Source organism: Podarcis pityusensis, assembly GCF_964106645.2.
Source record: "Podarcis pityusensis genome assembly, chromosome: 5".
NCBI lineage: Eukaryota > Metazoa > Chordata > Lepidosauria > Squamata > Lacertidae > Podarcis > Podarcis pityusensis.
Genome location: NC_138032.1, coordinates 5,557,105 through 5,575,661, shown reverse-complemented (window position 1 = coordinate 5,575,661; position 18,557 = coordinate 5,557,105). Strand labels below are relative to the sequence as shown.

Sequence of the window (18,557 nt, the reverse complement as noted above, 5' to 3'; positions counted from 1 at the left end):
TGCGAAACAATCGGCTTCTGTCTTAGCTGGTGGAAACTTACAGTACCATTTGTTTCTCTCCCCAGAACTTGCTTCTCCATTCTTAAAACCTTAGGTTTATTTTCCACCTAAGAGCAGGAATGAGGTTCATCTGGGATTGCACAGCATCTGAGGGTTGATTTATGACCCATGACAGCAGCTGCCCATTTATAGATAATGAGCACCTGTATGCTCACAGCATTCCAGATTTTTCCAGAGCAGTGACTTGTTACACAATTGCCTCATGCTTAATTTGAGGAAAACATGTTCCTTAACTACAAAAAAACAGCCCAAATTGATAATAAAATAATAAAATTACTTACATGATTTGACTAATTCTGCAACTTTTCAAAATAGGTAGCAAGTGAATTGGGTGGGAAGCACTGGCTTAGTCACAAATGATGAATTACAGAACATGCAATAGAATTATAGAATTGTAGAGTTGGAAGGGACCCTGGGGTCATCTAGTCCAACCCCCAGCAGTTGCAGGAATCTCCACCACAGCATTTGTGACAGATGACCATCCAGCTTCTGCTTAAAAACCTCCAAGGAATAGAACCAACCTGTTCTGTAAAACCACTCAAAGCAGAATCCCAGAGCCTTGCTGTTTAATCCTGAAATACAATTGGCTCTATAAAAAGTTAGCGGTAAACTTGCACTGTCTCTTTCTCCCCACCAGGAGATTTGTTCTACACCTCGATTATTTTCTGACAATCAATATGAGTGGCAAGTCAAGCAAGGGATGCTGGGAGACTGCTGGTTCCTGTGTGCCTGTGCCGCTTTGCAGAAGAGTAAATACTTGTTGGCCAAGGTACAGGAGAGTGCTTCTCCTTTGATTGGGAGAGGATCCATGTTCTTACGGTCTGGTTCTCTGCATATGTTTTGAACTACAACTCCCACCAGCCCCAGCCAACATGATGAATGGTCAGGAATGATGGGAGTTTCAGTCCAAAACACTTGGAGGACAACAGGTTGCGGATGTTTGACTCTCTTATCTGTTTTGGCACCAGGAAGTCTAGCTTGGCACAGTGCCTCTGAAACATAAGGTGCATTTTACTGCATTATTTTTATTTTATTTAATTTTATTTATTAATGTCACAATAAAAATATGAAATTTTTACATAGTAATACATATTACATTATATTACGTTATATAAATTCACATTTTCACATTCCATTATGTACCAACATCTAGCCATTTCTTATTTGCTTCTTATTTCTTGCCCTGTGTCTTCCCTCCACCTGTGCATAACTTCCTTGTTATTATTTTATAACTTTGTTATTGTGATTGCATTTTTGTATCTTAATAATTAAACATACATTCTTATATATCTGTTTAACTTAACTTAACTTTGTGAAATCAGTTTATACAAATCAATAAATTCTTGTTGGTCATGTAGTCTTCTACGCATTTCCATTCCTGTTTGAGATTTTGATTAGATTGCATTCTAATTGTTGCCCTCATTTTTGCTAATTCAATCATTTCAAAAAATTGATGTCGCCAATCTTTCATTGATGGTACTTCTACTTTTACTGCATTATTATTACCTGATTGATTCAAAACAGGTCCTTTAAATCACTCCAAATCTCACCGCTGATTCCCAGTCAGATTAAACTTCACATATTAAGCAGAAGTTTCTGTTTAGGAAATGAGAGGAAGAATGGATACGGATGTCTGGCCAAGGTGTGTTTGGAAGAGTAGAGAAGGGACCATAAGTTACCAAAGCACTGCCCTGCTCCTTGTGCAATTTCCCCAGGTTGCACATATGCTTTTAAGATTTTTTCCTATAGCCATAAGGACTAGAATCTTGCTATGTTTTAAGAAGGCAGGAAGGAAAGGAGTCTTCGGGCGCCTACACCCTCAAGCAGCAAGCCCACAAACGCAGAATGCAAAAGCCTTTGCCTGCTCCTGTTGCCTCTGACTTGCTCTTGTTTTGTTCTCGCAGGTGATACCTCCGGGTCAGCCCAGCTGGAGAGATGAGAAATACAGAGGCTGTTTCACTTGCCGGGTCTGGCAATTTGGGCACTGGGTGGAGGTGACCATAGACGACCGCCTACCTTGCCTGGGGGGCAAACTCTGCTTCTCGCAGTGCCAGACAGAAGATGTGTTTTGGCTCCCTCTGCTGGAAAAGGCCTATGCCAAGTACGTGTGGAGGGACCTGCCCTGGAGGGGATTGCAAACTGGGTGCCTGGCTGCACAGATGCACACAGCAATTTTCAAACAAGTCTTGGTTGCGCTGAGTGTTCCTTTTGTGTGTGATCTTCCACACATGGAAGTGGTCAGAAGAACCCTGAAGGGGCGTAAACATTTGAAAGCTTGCCTGGCTTCATTACTTTGACACCGGGAATTAATACAAAATGAGAGGATTTCCCTGATAATTCCCTAAGGGCAAACAGCTCATCTTTTAGGACTGACAATCAGTCCATTGTGTTGCCTTGTTCCTCTTTGGGCAGAGCCAAGTGACAGGCCAAACATTTGCCCTCTAGGGGCTCAAAAGGTCTCCTTAACTTCTGGGAGAGAAACGAGCCCAGAAATCCCAGGAACTTAATTATAGGACGACAGTTCCTATTGTGACTTACCTGCTCCTTTTTTTTTTATACAGTGGTACCTCGGGTTAAGTACTTAATTTGTTCCGGAGGTCTATTCTTAACCTGAAACTGTTCTTAACCTGAAGCACCACTTTAGCTAATGGGGCCTCCCACTGCTGCTGCGCTGCCAGAGCACAATATCTGTTCTCATCCTGAAGCAAAGTTCTTAACCTGAAGCACTATTTCTGGGTTAGCGGAGTCTGTAACCTGAAGCGTATGTAACCCGAGGTACCACTGTACATTTTTATTAATTTTTAACATATTAATTCCAACATTCATACAACATAATTTCTCATCCTATACAATATTTTTGGACTTCTGTCAATGCTTCTGATGATTTTCCATTATTTATCATATATTATACATTTCTTGGGACGCGGGTGGCGCTGTGGGTAAAACCTCAGCGCCTAGGACTTGCCGATCGCATGGTCGGCGGTTCGAATCCCCACGGCGGGGTGAGCTCCCGTCGTTCGGTCCCAGCTCCTGCCCACCTAGCAGTTCGAAAGCACTCTTAAGTGCAAGTAGATAAATAGGGACCGCTTTATAGCGGGAAGGTAAACGGCGTTTCCTTGTGCTGCTCTGGTTCAGGCTTGCCAGAGCAGCTTCGTCACGCTGGCCACGTGACCCGGAAGTGTCTTCAGACAGCGCTGGCTCCCGGCCTATAGAGTGAGATGAGCGCACAACCCTAGAGTCTGTCAAGACTGGCTCGTACGGGCAGGGGTACCTTTACCTTTACCTTTATACATTTCTTAATTTCATATTACCTTTAATACCCTTAACTAATAATTCTTCTCATTGTCTTTTTTGCTATATTTCAAATAATTCACCTTACAAAACTTCTTGCAAAGACTTACCTGCTACTCTTGATGGGGTTCTCCCAGTGGATAAAATCAAGAAAAATTATGCATTGTACAGTTTTAAAACAAGCCCCTGTTGAATTATGGGTTGTGGAATTGGCTTGTTAAACTGGCCAGGGTTTGTGATGAAACACCACTCTTGGTTCACACTCAAGAAGAAGCTAAGATTAGGAGGAACTGGAAGGAAATGCTGGCCCAGTCACTCTCCCAGCAGCATGGGATTAACTTTTGTGGGGAGTGTTTGGGCCCAAGGCCTGGCTCAGCCTCATTTCCATTCCTGTATGCAGTACTAAACCATGGTTTAGTGTTACATGCAAACGTGGCCTGTGTGTCCTTTGCAGCCCTTGTTTTCTTTTCCAGAATTGCCCTTAGCTGTGCTTTCTGCTTAGTGAGGACTGAATTTGTGGAAAAGTTAGTTACCTCTTCAGATTTTTCTAAACAAAAATCTTTTCAGCAGGATTCTAGATGCTTTCCAAATCCGGTGCACTTATTTTTCTTCCTTACAAAAATACGTGTGGATGACATAGCATTTTCCATTTGTGTGGATAATTTTGGCTGCTGGTGCCCAATGTATCAGAGTTGCCTGGTCTTGCAAAACACCGAAAGCTTCTAGCCACCAAAAATATTTAGTAGGCTTGACTCGCCTCAGTAACTCTGATACATTCGCCACTAATTGATGCACTAGTGGATTTCCCAAGGATTGGCAGGGACTTTACATGTTTTCACCAACTTCAGCTTTCTTTTGAAGTACTGGTATGATGTCCTGGAGTTTTTGTGTTTTCTCTGTCTAGGGTGCATGGATCTTACGAACAGCTCTGGGCAGGCCAGGTTGCTGACGCTCTCGTGGATCTGACAGGAGGCCTAGCGGAGAGGTGGTCCCTAAAAGACCCAGGCCGGAGCACAGAAAGGGAGAGGGCAGGCAAAGTTTTGGAGAAGGCGGTATTTAGGAGACTGATGAACTTGAAAGAGAAATGCGTAATGAGCTGCTCCGTCTTCAGCTCACGGCAAGGTAAACATGCAGCTCTTTAAAGCCTGTTCAGTCTCAGAATTTAGCTGGGCAAGAAGCCTGTGGATGGCCAGGCCGCTTTCTGAAATGCGTCTGTTGTAAGCGGTTTTCATTTTCAAGGTTTTGACAATCACACCCTTGTATTTCCTTCGAAACCATAATCTAAAACACAGTACAGTAACCAGAAGCGTAACTAAAACCATTAGCGATACTGTTACTCTGTATAGTTACTCTGGCTGCACTGAAGTTTTCTGCAAATAAATAAGACCTTGAATTGATGCCTGGAGAAAGATAATAGGAAGGGGGTGTTGGCGAATGGCCCCCTTGGGAAAGGCTGACTCCTCTTCCCAGGCACTGGGGCCTGTTGCCGGTGATCTGCCCCTGGCTGGTCTTCGGTCAGTCCAGGGAGATTGGTAATAAGTGACACTCCCCTTTTGAGAGATGCACACTGCCTTTCCCCTTGCATGTCAGCAGAAGAAAGAAAAACAGTCTGAAAGTAGTCTAATCCATTCTACTTTATTCCCGGACTGTACACTGTACACGAGCTTGCACAAAGCATGTCTGCTCTCTCAGAAACCTCCATACAACTCACTCACTCCCCCTTTGCAGCAACAACAGGAAGGTCTCAAGTTACACTGAGAACACAACCCTGAGAAGAGCGTTGAACATCCTGTCTCACGCTCAGAAACATCAGATCAATCACATGGTGTAAACAATGAGCTGCTAGTTCGCAGCTGCTGAGCACTCATATCCCAGCAGGGGGTTCCATAAACTGGGAGCTGCCATTGCAAAGAGATGATGTTTGCATGTCTGTGGGGCATTTCTTCCCCCTCTCCCCGGGGGTGAAATGAATGCTGCTCATTTTTTAAACCACTGCTTGCCTTCTCTGCATGAGCAGGTACCAGCGAACTGGGGGAGTTCCATGCCTTCATCGTTGTGGACATGCAGGACCTCTCCAAAGTGTCCCGGAAGGAGATCATCCTGCTGCGGATCCGTAACCCCTGGGGAAGGCGTTGCTGGAAAGGGCCCTGGAGGGAGGGGTGAGTGGGCGTTCCACATGCCAGTTTCTTAAGGATGCTCCTGTGCCGTGCTTTTGTCCCTGCGTGGGCCTTTCATCGGATGCCATTTGCAAACGCCATAAATGCTTTTTCAGGTCTGTCCTCAAACCAGGAAGCGAGTTGCTTATATGGGTTGGGGAGGATTCCTCATACATTGGCAGTGGTGGCAGAACTCTTAATTGCCCCATTCGCAGCTCAGTTCCCTTCTTTGAAGGGCTGTAAAGGGGGACATTGACGACTGGTTGAGGCTGGTAGGGTAGGATGCAGGGAGCCCAACCCTAGGTGGCGCTAGAGCCCATTGACAGGCAGAGCCAGCTCATTCTAGTTCCGCCCCCATCCCTTCTGAGCCCTACAAGGGCAACATGGAGGCTAAGGAGGAGGAAGCTGACAACCAGGGCCACCTTCTGGACTGCTTGGAAGTAAGGAGGCAGGCAGGTGGGGGCTGGCTGAGGTTGGTGGGGCAGTGCGCCCCAGTGGGAAGAGGGTTATATTTTTGCTAACGTGCTCGCCAAGGAGAAGACAGTAAATGTAGACCTACCTTTGCTGCTTGTTACTGGCCTGTGTGCCAACAACCATTCTCGTCTTTCTGCGCCAATGAAGCATGGCAACTTTTGGCTCTTTCTGTCGGGTCAAACCAGACGTAGAGTGGGAGATGCCCAGATAGGCTGCCTCTCAGGAAGGTGTCCAGGTGGGGAAGAGGACAGAGCCCCTTCCTCCACCTTAAGGACTTGTGGACAAGACGAACTTTCAGACAGCATACCTTGTCTTCTATATACCTCTTAAAACCACAGAAGCCATAGTTCTCCTTTTCACCTGGGAGCCCAACTTGCCAGCCCAGTTGGCATTCAGCATCCTCGGGCAGATGCCTAGGGACCAGTGGTCTGGCAAGAGCCAACACTGTGCTTGCCCTGGCCTCTCTCTTGTAGGGTGTCTTGGAGGTGCCATTTTAATTTCCCTTCCCCAGTGCCCTGGATGTAGCATTAGTCCTGGGGCGTTGTGGGAAATTAAAATGGCAGCTTCCATATTAATTTCCCACTGTGCCTCAGAGTGACATTGCAGGGCTCGTTGAGGGGAAATTTCTATTTTGCTGTAGGGACTTAACCTTTTGTATTTCGTTAAAAGTACCGTGTCCAGTGTTTCCCAAGTTTGGATCTCCAGCTGTTTTGGGACTACAGTGGTACCTCGCAAGACGAATGCCTCGCAAGACGAAAGAGTTTTTCATTTTTTGAGTTGCTTCGCAAGACGAATTTCCCTATGGGCTTGCTTCGCAAGACGAAAACGTCTTGCAAGTTTGTTTCCTTTTGGATTTTCAATGCATTCCTATGGGAAACCGTGCTTCGCAAGACGAAAAATTCGCAAGACGAAAAAACTTGCAGAACGAATTAATTTCGTCTTGCGAGGCACCACTGTACAATTCCCATCATCCCTGACCACTGGTCTTGCTTTTGGATTTTCAATGCATTCCTATGGGAAACCGTGCTTCGCAAGACGAAAAATTCGCAAGACGAAAAAACTTGCAGAACGAATTAATTTCGTCTTGCGAGGCACCACTGTACAATTCCCATCATCCCTGACCACTGGTCTTGCTTGCTGGGGATGATGGGAGTTGTAGTCCAAAAACAGTTGGAGACCCAAGTTTGGGAAACACTGAACGACATTGTGAATAATGATAATAGTAATAATAATAAATGTATCTATTATTACATTTATTACATTTATACCCCGTATCTCTCCCCCTCTCCATTTTATCTTCACAACAACCCTGTCAGGTAGATAAGATTGAGATTGAGTGATTGGCCCAAAGTCACCCAGTGAGCTCAGCAGGGATTTGAACCCTCCCAGGTCCTTGTCTGGCACTCTAACCCCCCACACTGACATTCATTTTTCTCCTTGTTGCTTCTTGTTCTTCAGTGGTCCAGGGTGGAGCCAACTGGACCCTGTGGTTGCTGCTGAGCTGTTGTCCCAAATCCAGGAAGGAGAATTTTGGGTCGAAGAGGAGGAATTCTTTGCGGAATTTGATGAGATCATAACAGGGTACCCGATTACTGAAGAAGGACAGCTTCAGAGCCTTTACACCGGTAGGACACAAGGAAAGCGATGCGGTCTCCCCCTGACCCCAAATGCTGCTCTGGCTCAGTGATGCAATGTGTGCATACCCTATTTTTTGCTCTAAAAGATGCACCTTTCTCCTCCTAAAAAGTAAGGGGAAATGTGTGTGCGTCTTATGGAGCGAATGCAGGCTGCGCAGCTATCCCTGAAGCCAGGAGAGCAAGAGGGATTGGTGCGCACCATCCCTCTTGCTCTCCTGGCTTCACTTCGCTGGAGAGGCACTGTGCGGCTTTTCCTCTCTGCACAGCGCCCCTTCAGTGAAGCGGGGAGAAATGGAAGGGGCTCCGTTTCTCCTGCCGCTTCTCTGAAGGGGTGCTGTGCAGAGAGGGCCCCTTCAGCGAAGCGGGAGGAGCGCCCCTTCAGCGAAGCGGGAGGAGAAACGGAGCCCCTTCCGTTTCTCCTCCCGCTTTGCTGGAGAGGCACTGAGCAGAGAGGGAGAGAATATTTTTTTTCTTGTTCTCCTCTAAAACTAGGTGCATCTTATGGTCGAGTGTGTCTTACATAGCGAAAAATACGGTATTTTTTTCCCCATCTCTCCCCACAGACAGAGTGCTGAACCACACGCAGAAGCTGTACGGGTCCTGGGTGAGGGGCCAGTCCGCAGGCGGTTGCCGCAACAACAGCACCTTCCCCACGAACCCCAAGTTCTGGCTGAGGGTCTTTGAGCAGAGCGAGGTGTGCATTGCCCTCCTGCAGAAACACCGCAAGCACAGCACCGACTGGGCGGGCAGGATCCGCAACTGGCCCCGCTTAGTGGAAGCGGATCCCGCTTTAAACGATGGCATCCGAGGCAAAAATTACCACGCGGTGGGACTCCACATATGGAAGGTAATGAGCAGTGTGGGTGGGGATCTGGGCCGCCTTGGTTTACAGAATGTTTCTTTTTTAAAAATACAGTTATTTAGTTTTTCAGTTTAAAGTTTTACAGTCAATTATCCAGCAACCAACAGAAAGACAAGGTTCTCCTGAACTTCCCTCTTTCCCTTTGTGGGTCCTTTTGTTAACCATTTCCTCCTGCATCTTTTATAATAATCCAGAGCTTTTACATCTCCATTATATCCAAAATTCAACATTAAACTACAAGTGTTATTCCAATCCTACTAATGATTTTAGCTGTTTACAATGGTTTTTAAGATAAATTATAAATTTCCCCCATTCCTTATTAAAATTTTGGTCTTCCTGATTTCTGATTCTTCCGGTCATTTTTGCCATTTTGCTATAATCCTTCAACTTGATCTGCCATTCTTCTCTGGTAGGGACTTCGTCCTCTTTCCATCTCTGGGCCTATAACATCCGAGCGGCTGTGGTCGCCTACATAGTCTTTTCTGCTCTATTGGGTTTTCGGCACCTGGAATTCCTAAAGAAAGTCTTCAGGTTTTTTTTTTATTGAAAAGGTTATTTTAAACATTTTTTTCAATTCGTTATATATCATTTCCCAAAATTCTTTTACTACCTTACATGTTCACCATATATGATAAAAGGTGCCTTGTTTTACATAATGTTTCTAACTCTCAAGAGGTGTGGAAAAGTGAGTGGATAGGAAATGAGTCCGTTTAAATGAACTTGCTTTCACGTTTGAGATCAAGACAGGCAATTCTTAAGGGGTGAAGCGCCTTGAGGTCTACGGATAAATGGCAATATACAAATTCAATAAATAAAATATAGCTAAATGAAATCCTTCAGGTGCCTTGAAGGCTCAAACCGGCAGTATGACTAGGCCCTTGGAACAGACTGCGAACTGGCCAAGCTTATTTATTTATATTTATTTATTGCGTTTTGATGCCACCTTTTTCTCGAAGGTGCTCAAGGTGGTGCCACATGTTTGCCCGCCTCCTCATTTAACCCCACAACAGCCCTGTGAGGTAGGCTAGGCCGAGAGGCAGTGACTGGCCCAAGGTTATCCAGTGAGCCTCATGGCCAAGTGGGAATTTGAAACAGGGTCTCTCCCAGGTCCTAGTCTTTAATCATTATGCTACACTGGTAAAATCCTGGCAAGACTTGTTCATATTGCCAGGATAAGGAGACTTGCTGTTCTGTTCTGACGTAACCAAAGCTGCTGGATCGTCTTCAGAGGCAGCTCCATGTGTAATTTATCTCGGTGTTATTATATTGTAGTGTTGCATCAGTCATCGTGGGAGGGAGGGTTATTGGCTTCGTTTTGGTCTTGTTTGTTTAGAAACCAAAGTGCGGCTTCTGATTGGCTGCAGGAAGCTCCTGCAGCCAATCGGAAGCCACATTGGCCGTTCGGCTTCCAAAAAAATGTTCGGAAACTGGAACACTCACTTCCGGTTTTCGATCGTTCGGGAGCTGAAAGGTTCGGCAACTAAGCTGTTCGAGATCCAAGGTATGACTGTAGTTTTATCTTGTGAACTGCCCTGAAATGTATGGGTGGTGGGAGGTATACAAATTTAATAAATAACAATACTATTGAGATTAAAGCAAGTTCTAAGGTCAGATTATGGGGGCTTTCTTTGTATACATTGGGGTGGGTTCCTGGGGCAAAGTATGAACAACTCTGTCCAGGAGACGTGAATGCTTTGTGTTTGCGATGACCTGCCTTGACCACTTTGTAAGACCTATGCCATTCAGATAAGCAGCACTGCCATTGCTTTACCACCCTCCAGGTCGAAAAGAAACAGTTCAGCCTCCCAAAGACGCTCTCTGCTCCTCCAGTTTCCAGCACCGTTTGCCACTCCTACAACCGAGAGGTGCACCTGCATTGTGACCTCCCTCCTGGCTATTACCTGGTCATCCCCAGCACCTTCCTGAACGATGCTGAGGGCAACTTCCTGCTTCGGGTCTTCTCCAGCGGAAGAATCTCCCTCAGGTGCATCCAAAAGAAAGGAAATGCAACGTGGGGAGGGAGGGTGGTACATGAGTCCATCTAACTCAGTTTTGCCAACTCTGGCTGGCAGCATCTCTCCGCAGTTTCAGACACAAGTTCTGTCCTGGGGATGCTGAGGGTTGGGAAGCAGGTGCTCTGCCACCGAGCTTGGCAGTTTGTGTGAAACTTACCTGTGTCTTGAGATTCCCCACCCTGTGACTTAAATAATGGTGGGCACTGTTACTGCAAGTGCTGTATCATAGAATCGTAGAGTTGGAAGGGACCCCAGGGGACATTTAGTCCAACCCCAGCAATGCAGGAATCTCAACTAGTTCGTACATGACAGACAGCCATCCTGCCTTTGCTTAAAATCCTCAAGGGATGGAGAGTCCATGACTTAAGGGAGACTATTCCACTGCCAAGCAGCTCTTACTGTCAGAAAGTCCTTCCTGATGTTTAGTCGGAATCTCCTTTCCTGTAACTTGAATCCATCGGTTTGAGTCCTACCCTCCAAGACAACAAGCTTGCTCCATCTTCTGTGTGACAGATACTTGAAGAGGGCGATCATATCTCATCTCAGCCTCCTCTTTCCCAGGTTGAACATGCCCAACTCCCCCAACAAGAGGACAAACGTTCTGCCGGTAGGAGCTGTTCAACAGTGGAACCGACTCCCTCAGCAGTTTGTGGACTCTCCTTCACTGGAGGTTTTCAAACTAGAGGTCAGATGGCCATCCGTCAGGGATTCTTCAGCTGTGATTCCTGCATTGCAGGAGGTTGAACTAAAGGTTCTTGGGGTTCCTTCCAACTCTACAGTTCTATAAAAAGCCACTAAGAGGTCATCAAGCAGTGCGGTTCCCCCTCCAAAATCAGGTCTTAAGCCAGGTTGGAGTGGGCAGGAGCAGGATATAAATTTATTTTAGAGAAGCATAACATGTCCAGATGAATCTCAATTTAAGGGATCACATATGGGTTTGGTGACCCAGGTTCTTCTTCTTTTGGCGATCCCTTGTAGCTGAGTAAGATTGTCTTCCATTAACTCGGTTTTTAACAGTGAGTCCGTGAGTGACCGTGGAGGCCAATTCTGGATCCACATGTCCTTCCACAGTGGGGACATATGTTTCCGGGCGGGAGTTGATCATGGGGACGGTTTTCCAAGCATGCCTTCCTCTTAGCATGTTTCTCCCTTTCTTCCTGAGTTCAAGCATCTTCAAAGCCCACGACACCTTTGGTAAAGGCTGTTCTCCAACTGGAGCGCTCACAGGCCAGTGTTTCCCAGTTGTTGGTGTTTATACTACATTTTTTAGATTTGCCTTGAGAGAGTCTTTAAACCTCTTTTGTTGTCCACCAGTATTATGCTTTCCATTTTCTGACCAATGGGGGTTGACCTTTTAACGCAGAACCACCATGATGGGTTCTGTGGTCTAGAAGTGTCCTTTGTTAACCCTACTTCTCTTCCTTCTCTCCCCCATCTCTTCTCTTTTCCTCCTCGCCTTGCCTTTGTAGTGAGATAAAACTCCCATCGCCCGACAACGCCATCCGCGAAGAGCTCCCGGGGGGCGAGTGGGACACAGCCCGGCTGGAGGGCTGCTGGAGGAAAGGGCAGAACGCCGGTGGCAGCCGCAACTTCCCATCCTTCCACACCAACCCCTGCTTCCCTTTCTCCGTCCCCACAGGCGTGGGGCAGAGCAGCATCAAGATTGCCCTCCGCCAGCACTGCCCAGATAACAAGTGCCGCCCAATAGGGTTTCACATCTTCCAGGTAGGAGACCTCAAGGACCGGCTCTCCCCATATGAACTGACCGGGTCCTGCATTCATCTTCTGATGCCCTTCTTCATGTGCCTCCTTCACCTGAGGTCCAGATGGTGGCAACACAAGAACAGGCGTTTTCTGCCGTGGCTAACCGTGATTAAGAACCCACACCATGGTTGGAGCTTCCATAAGTACAACCGATAAACCATGATTTGGAACTGCTTCTCTCTCTGCTTCTGTGTCTCTGTCTTTGTTTGTCTTTCTCTCTCCTTTCTTCTTGGGACTGTCCCTCATCAGTTCAATTCCTCCCTAAGGCAGACCAGTAGCTGCAAATGTGGTTTATCAGCCATCTTTGAATTTGGGCATAAAAGCAAACTGCGGTTAGCGCAAGCTGTGACTTGCAAACCCCTGTTTCAGATGCTGGTTTCTTGGCCTGAAACAAACCATGGTTTGTGGACAGGCTTCAGTTTTGTGTTACAATTGAGCCCAGCTGTTGACTTAAGGGAGTCGATACCTGAGGGTCACAGGGAAGCCATCTTAACAGCCTGCAATCCTTTTTAGGTCCCCAGCGACAACAACAACGTGAAAATGCCTTCGTCTTCCTTCCTGCACTTGGAGCCAGTGGTTAGTTGTGTTCCCCATTGCTACTCGCAGGAAGTAAGCCAGCTGTGCCGCCTCTCTTCAGGGAATTACGCCATTGTTCCTTCTACGTATTTGCCAGATACAGAAGGCAGCTTCACGGTGATCGTAGCTACCAAAATAGACAGGTAAAGACATGTTTGCTTCTGTTAGATCAGTGTTCCTGAACCTGTTGCCTCCCAGATGTTTGGAAAGATCAACTCCCATCAGCTCCAGCACGATGAGAGTTGGAGTGTCAAAATATCTGGAGACAACCAGGTTCAGAATACAGTGGTACCTTGGTTCTCGAACGGCTTAGTTGTCGAACAAATCAACTTCCAAACGCTGCAGACCTGGAAGTAAGTGTTTCTGTGGCTTCCGATTGAGTGCAGGAAGCTCCTGCAGCGAATAGGAAGCCGTGCCTTGGTTTTTGAACGGTTTCAGGAGTCGAACGGACTCCTAGAACGGATTAGGTTTGAGAACCAAGGTACCACTGTACATGGATGTCTTTGCAAAACATGACTGGGCACCTGCCTTGTCTTGTCTCCCCCCATTTTGGCTGAGGAGTCCTGTTCTTTGAGAGTCCTGTTCTAGGAACTGATCCACACTACAAACATAAAACAATTTTTCACTACTAGGTTTTTAAAAGTAATTTTAATAACATAACAAAATGCACAGAATATCACGTACACCAATGAACAATCCATAGTACAGTGGTACCTCAGGTTAAGTACTTACTTCGTTCTGAAGGTCCGTACTTAACCTGAAACTGTTCTTAACCTGAAGCACCACTTTAGCTAATAGGGCCTCCTGCTGCTGCTGCGCCGCCGGAGCATGATTTCTGTTCTCATCCTGAAGCAAAGTTCTTAACCTGAAGCACTATTTCTGGGTTAGCGGAGTCTGTAACCTGAAGCATATGTAACCTGAAGCGTATGTAACCCGAGGTACCACTGTAATAAATAATAAAAACATAATACCTTATTTTTCTGTGTATAAGATGCCTCCATGTATAAGATGCCTCTATTTTGGGGGACTCCAAATTAAGAAAACACCCCTCAGCACTACCCGTGTATAAGATGAGCCCCAATTTCAAACCTAATTTTTTGGTAAAAAAACCCTAGTCTTATACATGGAAAAATACGGTATATTTGACTTCCTTTAAGTAATGTCTTCTTTTGAAATGTGTTCTCTCATTCTTATTTATATTTATATTTAACTTTGCCACATTTTGTAGTTGACCTCCTTTGTAATGTTTTATTTTGAAATCTGTGTGCTCTGGCTTCCATCATGGTGTTCTGTTGTGCCAGAAGTCCTGCTGGCCACATGACCTGGAAAGCTGTCTGTGGACAAACGCCGGCTCCCTCGGCCTGAAAGTGAGATGAGCGATGCACTCCATAGTTGCCTTTGACTGGACTTAACCGTCCAGAGCTCCTTCACCTTTACCTTACCTATTTTGAAATCTTTAAGATAATATTTTATTGATGCCAATGGTGCCAATGTAAGCAATGTAAAAAATAGATAACTATTTCCTATTCTCAACAGAAATTGCCATTTGTAGCTCATGTTTTCATTAGCCCCTCTAATGACAAAGTCGGGTGGTGAGTGTTGGCAAGGTGTGAAGCAAAAGAAGCAGCAGCAGCAAAAAATGGCTCCTTCAGGATATCTCTGAAGCTGTTGGTGAATGATGTAGGACTGGCCCTACATTGTATTTTGCAATAGTAATATCTTCTTTTGCACAGGAAGAGCATTCGGAGCAAGGAGACCTTGGGGCAAAGGCTGCAAGAGGCAAGTGGCACTTTTGAAAATCAGTTCATGTTAAATTAATTGTGTTTTTAATTGCATTTTTGAATTCTCAGCTTGGCACAGGAGGCAGTTGCTGAGAGCAGCATCAGGCCATCCTGGTGCCTTCCAGCTGTTTTTGACTACAACTCCCATCAGCCCCAGACAGGGGGGCACCAGGTTGGCTGAGGCTGACTTAGAGCACGCCCCGATTCCAAGAGCGGACAGCATCAATAGGAGTATAGCATCTAGATCAAGGGAAGTAATAGTGCCACTGTATTCTGCTCTGGTCAGACCTTACCTGGAGTACTGTGTCCAGTTTTGGGCACCACAGTTCAAGAAGGACACTGACAAACTGGAACGTGTCCAGAGGAGGGCAACCAAAATGGTCAAAGGCCTGGAAACGATGCCTTATGAGGAACGGCTAAGGGAGCTGGGCATGTTTAGCCTGGAGAAGAGGAGGTTAAGGGGTGATATGATAGCCATGTTCAAATATATAAAAGGATGTCACATAGAGGAGGGAGAAAGGTTGTTTTCTGCTGCTCCAGAGAAGCGGACACGGAGCAATGGATCCAAACTACAAGAAAGAAGATTCCACCTAAACATTAGGAAGAACTTCCTGACAGTAAGAGCTGTTCGACAGTGGAATTTGCTGCCAAGGAGTGTGGTGGAGTCTCCTTCTTTGGAGGTCTTTAAGCAGAGGCTTGACAACCATATGTCAGGAGTGCTCTGATGGCGTTTCCTGCTTGGCAGGGGGTTGGACTCGATGGCCCTTGTGGTCTCTTCCAACTCTATGATTCTATGATTCAGTGACTTGTAGGCTTGCCTGGGCTCTCCTCCTCAAGGCTCCTCCCATCAGTTTCAGTCTCTGCCCCTCTCATCTCTTCCTGCCTCGTGTGGAGGGAAAGGCCATAGCTCAGTGTAGAGTATCTGCTGTGCATGCGCAGAGCGCCCCAGGTTCCAACCCCAGTGGCATTGCCGGGTAGGCCTGGGCTGGAGAGCAGAACTCCTGTCAGTCAGTGTAGACAATACGGACCAAGGGTCTGACTCAGTGATCCTCAGTCATGCTGGAAGATTCCTATCCAGATTCTTGGAAAGAGAGCTGTTACCCATCAGAATGGAGTTCAGCCTTCCCCAATCTGGTGCCTTCCAGACATGTATTTATTTCATAAAATTTATACACTGATTGGATTTTTGTACAAAAAACAAAATATCAAAATGGTTTACGAGTGGGTTGTTTTTTTCATTTTGATTGTGTATTTTGTGGTTTTATATTTTGATTTTATTCTGTGAACCGCCCTGAGACCTCTGGGTATAGGGAAGTATATAAATTCAATTAATAATAATAATAATAACAATAACAATAATAGTAATACAATGGTACCCCTGGTTGCGAATGGGATCCATTCCGGAGGCCCATTCGCAACATGAAAGGAACGCAACCCAAGTCTGCGCACGCGCGGGTTGCGATTCGCCGCTTCTGCGCATGTGCGTGATGTCATTTTGCACATCTGTGCAAGCGGCGAAACCTGGAAGTAACCCTTTCCAGTACTTCTGGGTTGCCATGGGATGCAGCATGAAAACACGTAACCTGAATCAAACGTAACAAGAGGTATGACTGTAATTATACTTATAATAATCCCTTTCTCTTTTAATGCACTGCACTGGCTGCCAATTAGTTTCCGGGCCCAGTTCAAAGTGCTGGTTTTGACCTGCAAAGCCTTAAATGGCTCAGGACTGCAGTACCTCAAGGACCTCTTCTCCCCATGTAAACCACCCTGGACCCTGAGATCATCCTCTGGGGCCCTCCGTGTGCCCCCCCCCGAATGACCCGGGGACTTTCTGCCTCAGCTGACTCTGGGCACCCTGTTACTGCAGACATGGCTCCCAGGGGTGCCCTTCTCCCCTGCCCTTGCACTTCCTGGGCACGTCCAGACTGTCGTTCTTTTTGGGTGGGATTCCAGCATACACAGGGAAATTCAGATTGGGCAATTGTAGCTGACTGTGCAGTCCCCGAGTTTCCCCAAGAGAAACATTGTGCAATAAGGAAAGTGAGGGGGAAATGTAGATGAGAGCGCAGGGCAACTTGCTTGCTTTGAGGCAACACCATCTAACCTTCCCAGAAACAGTAGCCAATGTCATTCAAAAGCCAGTGTTGCCTAGTCTCCCTGCAAACAGATCGGGGTGAATACTGAACAGACAGACTGTCTGGAAGAGAGCTTGGAGGCGGGCTCTTCTGGACCTTTCAAGTGCTCTGAGAAATGACCACTGGAGTGGCTCAGAAGACAACGTGAACGAGAGGAAAGGAGAAATGCAGCGGCAGGTGATGCCTTCTGCCTGACTTGGTCTAGTATACCTGAAGGAGCATCTCCACCCCCATCGTTCTGCCTGGACATTGAGGTCCAGTTCCGAGGGCTTTCTGGCGGTTCTCTCCCTGCGAGAAGCCAAGTTACAGGGAACCAGGCAGAGGGCCTTCTCAGTAGTGGCACCCGCCCTGTGGAATGCTCCCCCCCACCAGAGAAAAACAACTGCCAGACTTTTAGAAGACATCTGAAGGCAGCCCTGTTTAGGGAAGCTCTTAATGTTTAATAGACTATTGTATTTTAATATTCTGCTGGAAGCCGCCCAGAGTGGCTGGGGAAACCCAGCCAGATGGGCGGTTGTTGTTGTTGTTGTTGTTGTTATTATTATTATTATAAACAAGCCTGCCCCGGGCTTGGATCAGGCCAAACTGCCGCCTCTTTTCATCTTATCATAGGATTGCATATTTGGAAGGGACCCTGAGGATCGCCTAGTCCCATACGGGGATCGAACCTGTGACCTTGGCGTTACCAGCACCATGCTCTAACCAACTGAGCTATCCTTTCTATTTCCCAAGGAAGTTATAAGGAGCCCGAAAGAGCCCTTTGGGTTGGCGTTGCTAATTTGACCGAAAATCCCGGAGCAAATCTAATAGCAAAACACTCCAGGCACCCCCATAATTGTTCTGCCCCCCCCCCCCGCATCTTCCCACCATAAGAAAAAGGGGAATACAGTCTCCAAAAAGGATCCTGCTGCATGTCTTCTTGAGAGTCCCGAATTTACAAGCCACCCTGGTACTAATTTGCTGGTCTGTGAGCTGCTTTGGTCATGTTAAGCTGACTTTGTAAAACGAAGGGATGGGGAACCCGTGACCCTCCAGATGTTGAGGGACTCCAGCTCCCATGAGCCCTTGCAACCAGCAGAGCCAAGAGGCTGGGGACGGTAGGAGTTTTAATTCAGCAACATCTGGAGAACCACAAATCCCTCATCCCTGCTTTAAAAGCATTGACATCCCTTCCAGTTGTGCTCTTACAGCTTTTGTTGCCTATGTGTATAGATTTCTTAGAACAATAAAAAGGCTTTTAAAATCACTCCTGAAAATAGCCGTTTAAATAAGTTGCCAGCAGTTGTGATTTATGAGTTGGATGAGCAAGGCAGAGAGTAGCCAGGTATAACATCCGAAGGGGGTGGGTGGCGAAGAGGCTTTTTAAAGCCTTGCTGGTCTTACAACAACTCTGTGAGGTAGGTCAGTGTTATTATACTCAGAGCCAGACAGCCAAATCTCCACTCCTCTGTGGACAGTTCTTACTTGGGTTGTTTTTAAATCTTAGCAGAGCCAAGAAATACAGACCTAGAATATCCCTTTTTAAAGTTTATTTCTACAGAGCAACCTTCGTAATTTTCCAAACACGCTTGTGCAGGCCAGAATTCTTGTGGGGGTCAGTTGAGTGCAAGTTAGACACAACACATATTCAAAAGTAGTTCCTTAATGACACACACTGTTTCTCCAGAGTCGTACATGCTACGGTTGTCTCCCGCTTGGACTACTGCAATGTGACTCCATGTGGGGCTACCTTTGAAGGTGCCTCGGAAATCACAACTAATCCAGAATGCGGTTGCCAGACTGGTGACTGGGAGTGGGCGCCAG

At 46.5% G+C, this 18,557-nt stretch overlaps 1 protein-coding gene across 6 annotated transcripts in view; it reads left to right on the top strand.

Moving 5' to 3' along the window:
- CAPN10 (calpain 10) overlaps window positions 1–18,557 on the top strand; it is a 29,379-nt gene that overhangs the window by 7,818 nt on the left and 3,004 nt on the right. For all 6 annotated transcript variants that reach the window (XM_081007970.1, XM_081007966.1, XM_081007971.1 and 3 more), the window contains exons 4-13: window positions 698–829; window positions 1,965–2,161; window positions 4,256–4,473; window positions 5,369–5,510; window positions 7,440–7,606; window positions 8,182–8,465; window positions 10,262–10,464; window positions 11,965–12,220; window positions 12,773–12,978; window positions 14,569–14,614. In XM_081007970.1, the coding sequence (XP_080864096.1) occupies window positions 698–829; window positions 1,965–2,161; window positions 4,256–4,473; window positions 5,369–5,510; window positions 7,440–7,606; window positions 8,182–8,465; window positions 10,262–10,464; window positions 11,965–12,220; window positions 12,773–12,978; window positions 14,569–14,614 (1,851 nt within the window). The remainder of the gene's footprint in view (window positions 1–697; window positions 830–1,964; window positions 2,162–4,255; window positions 4,474–5,368; window positions 5,511–7,439; window positions 7,607–8,181; window positions 8,466–10,261; window positions 10,465–11,964; window positions 12,221–12,772; window positions 12,979–14,568; window positions 14,615–18,557) is intronic.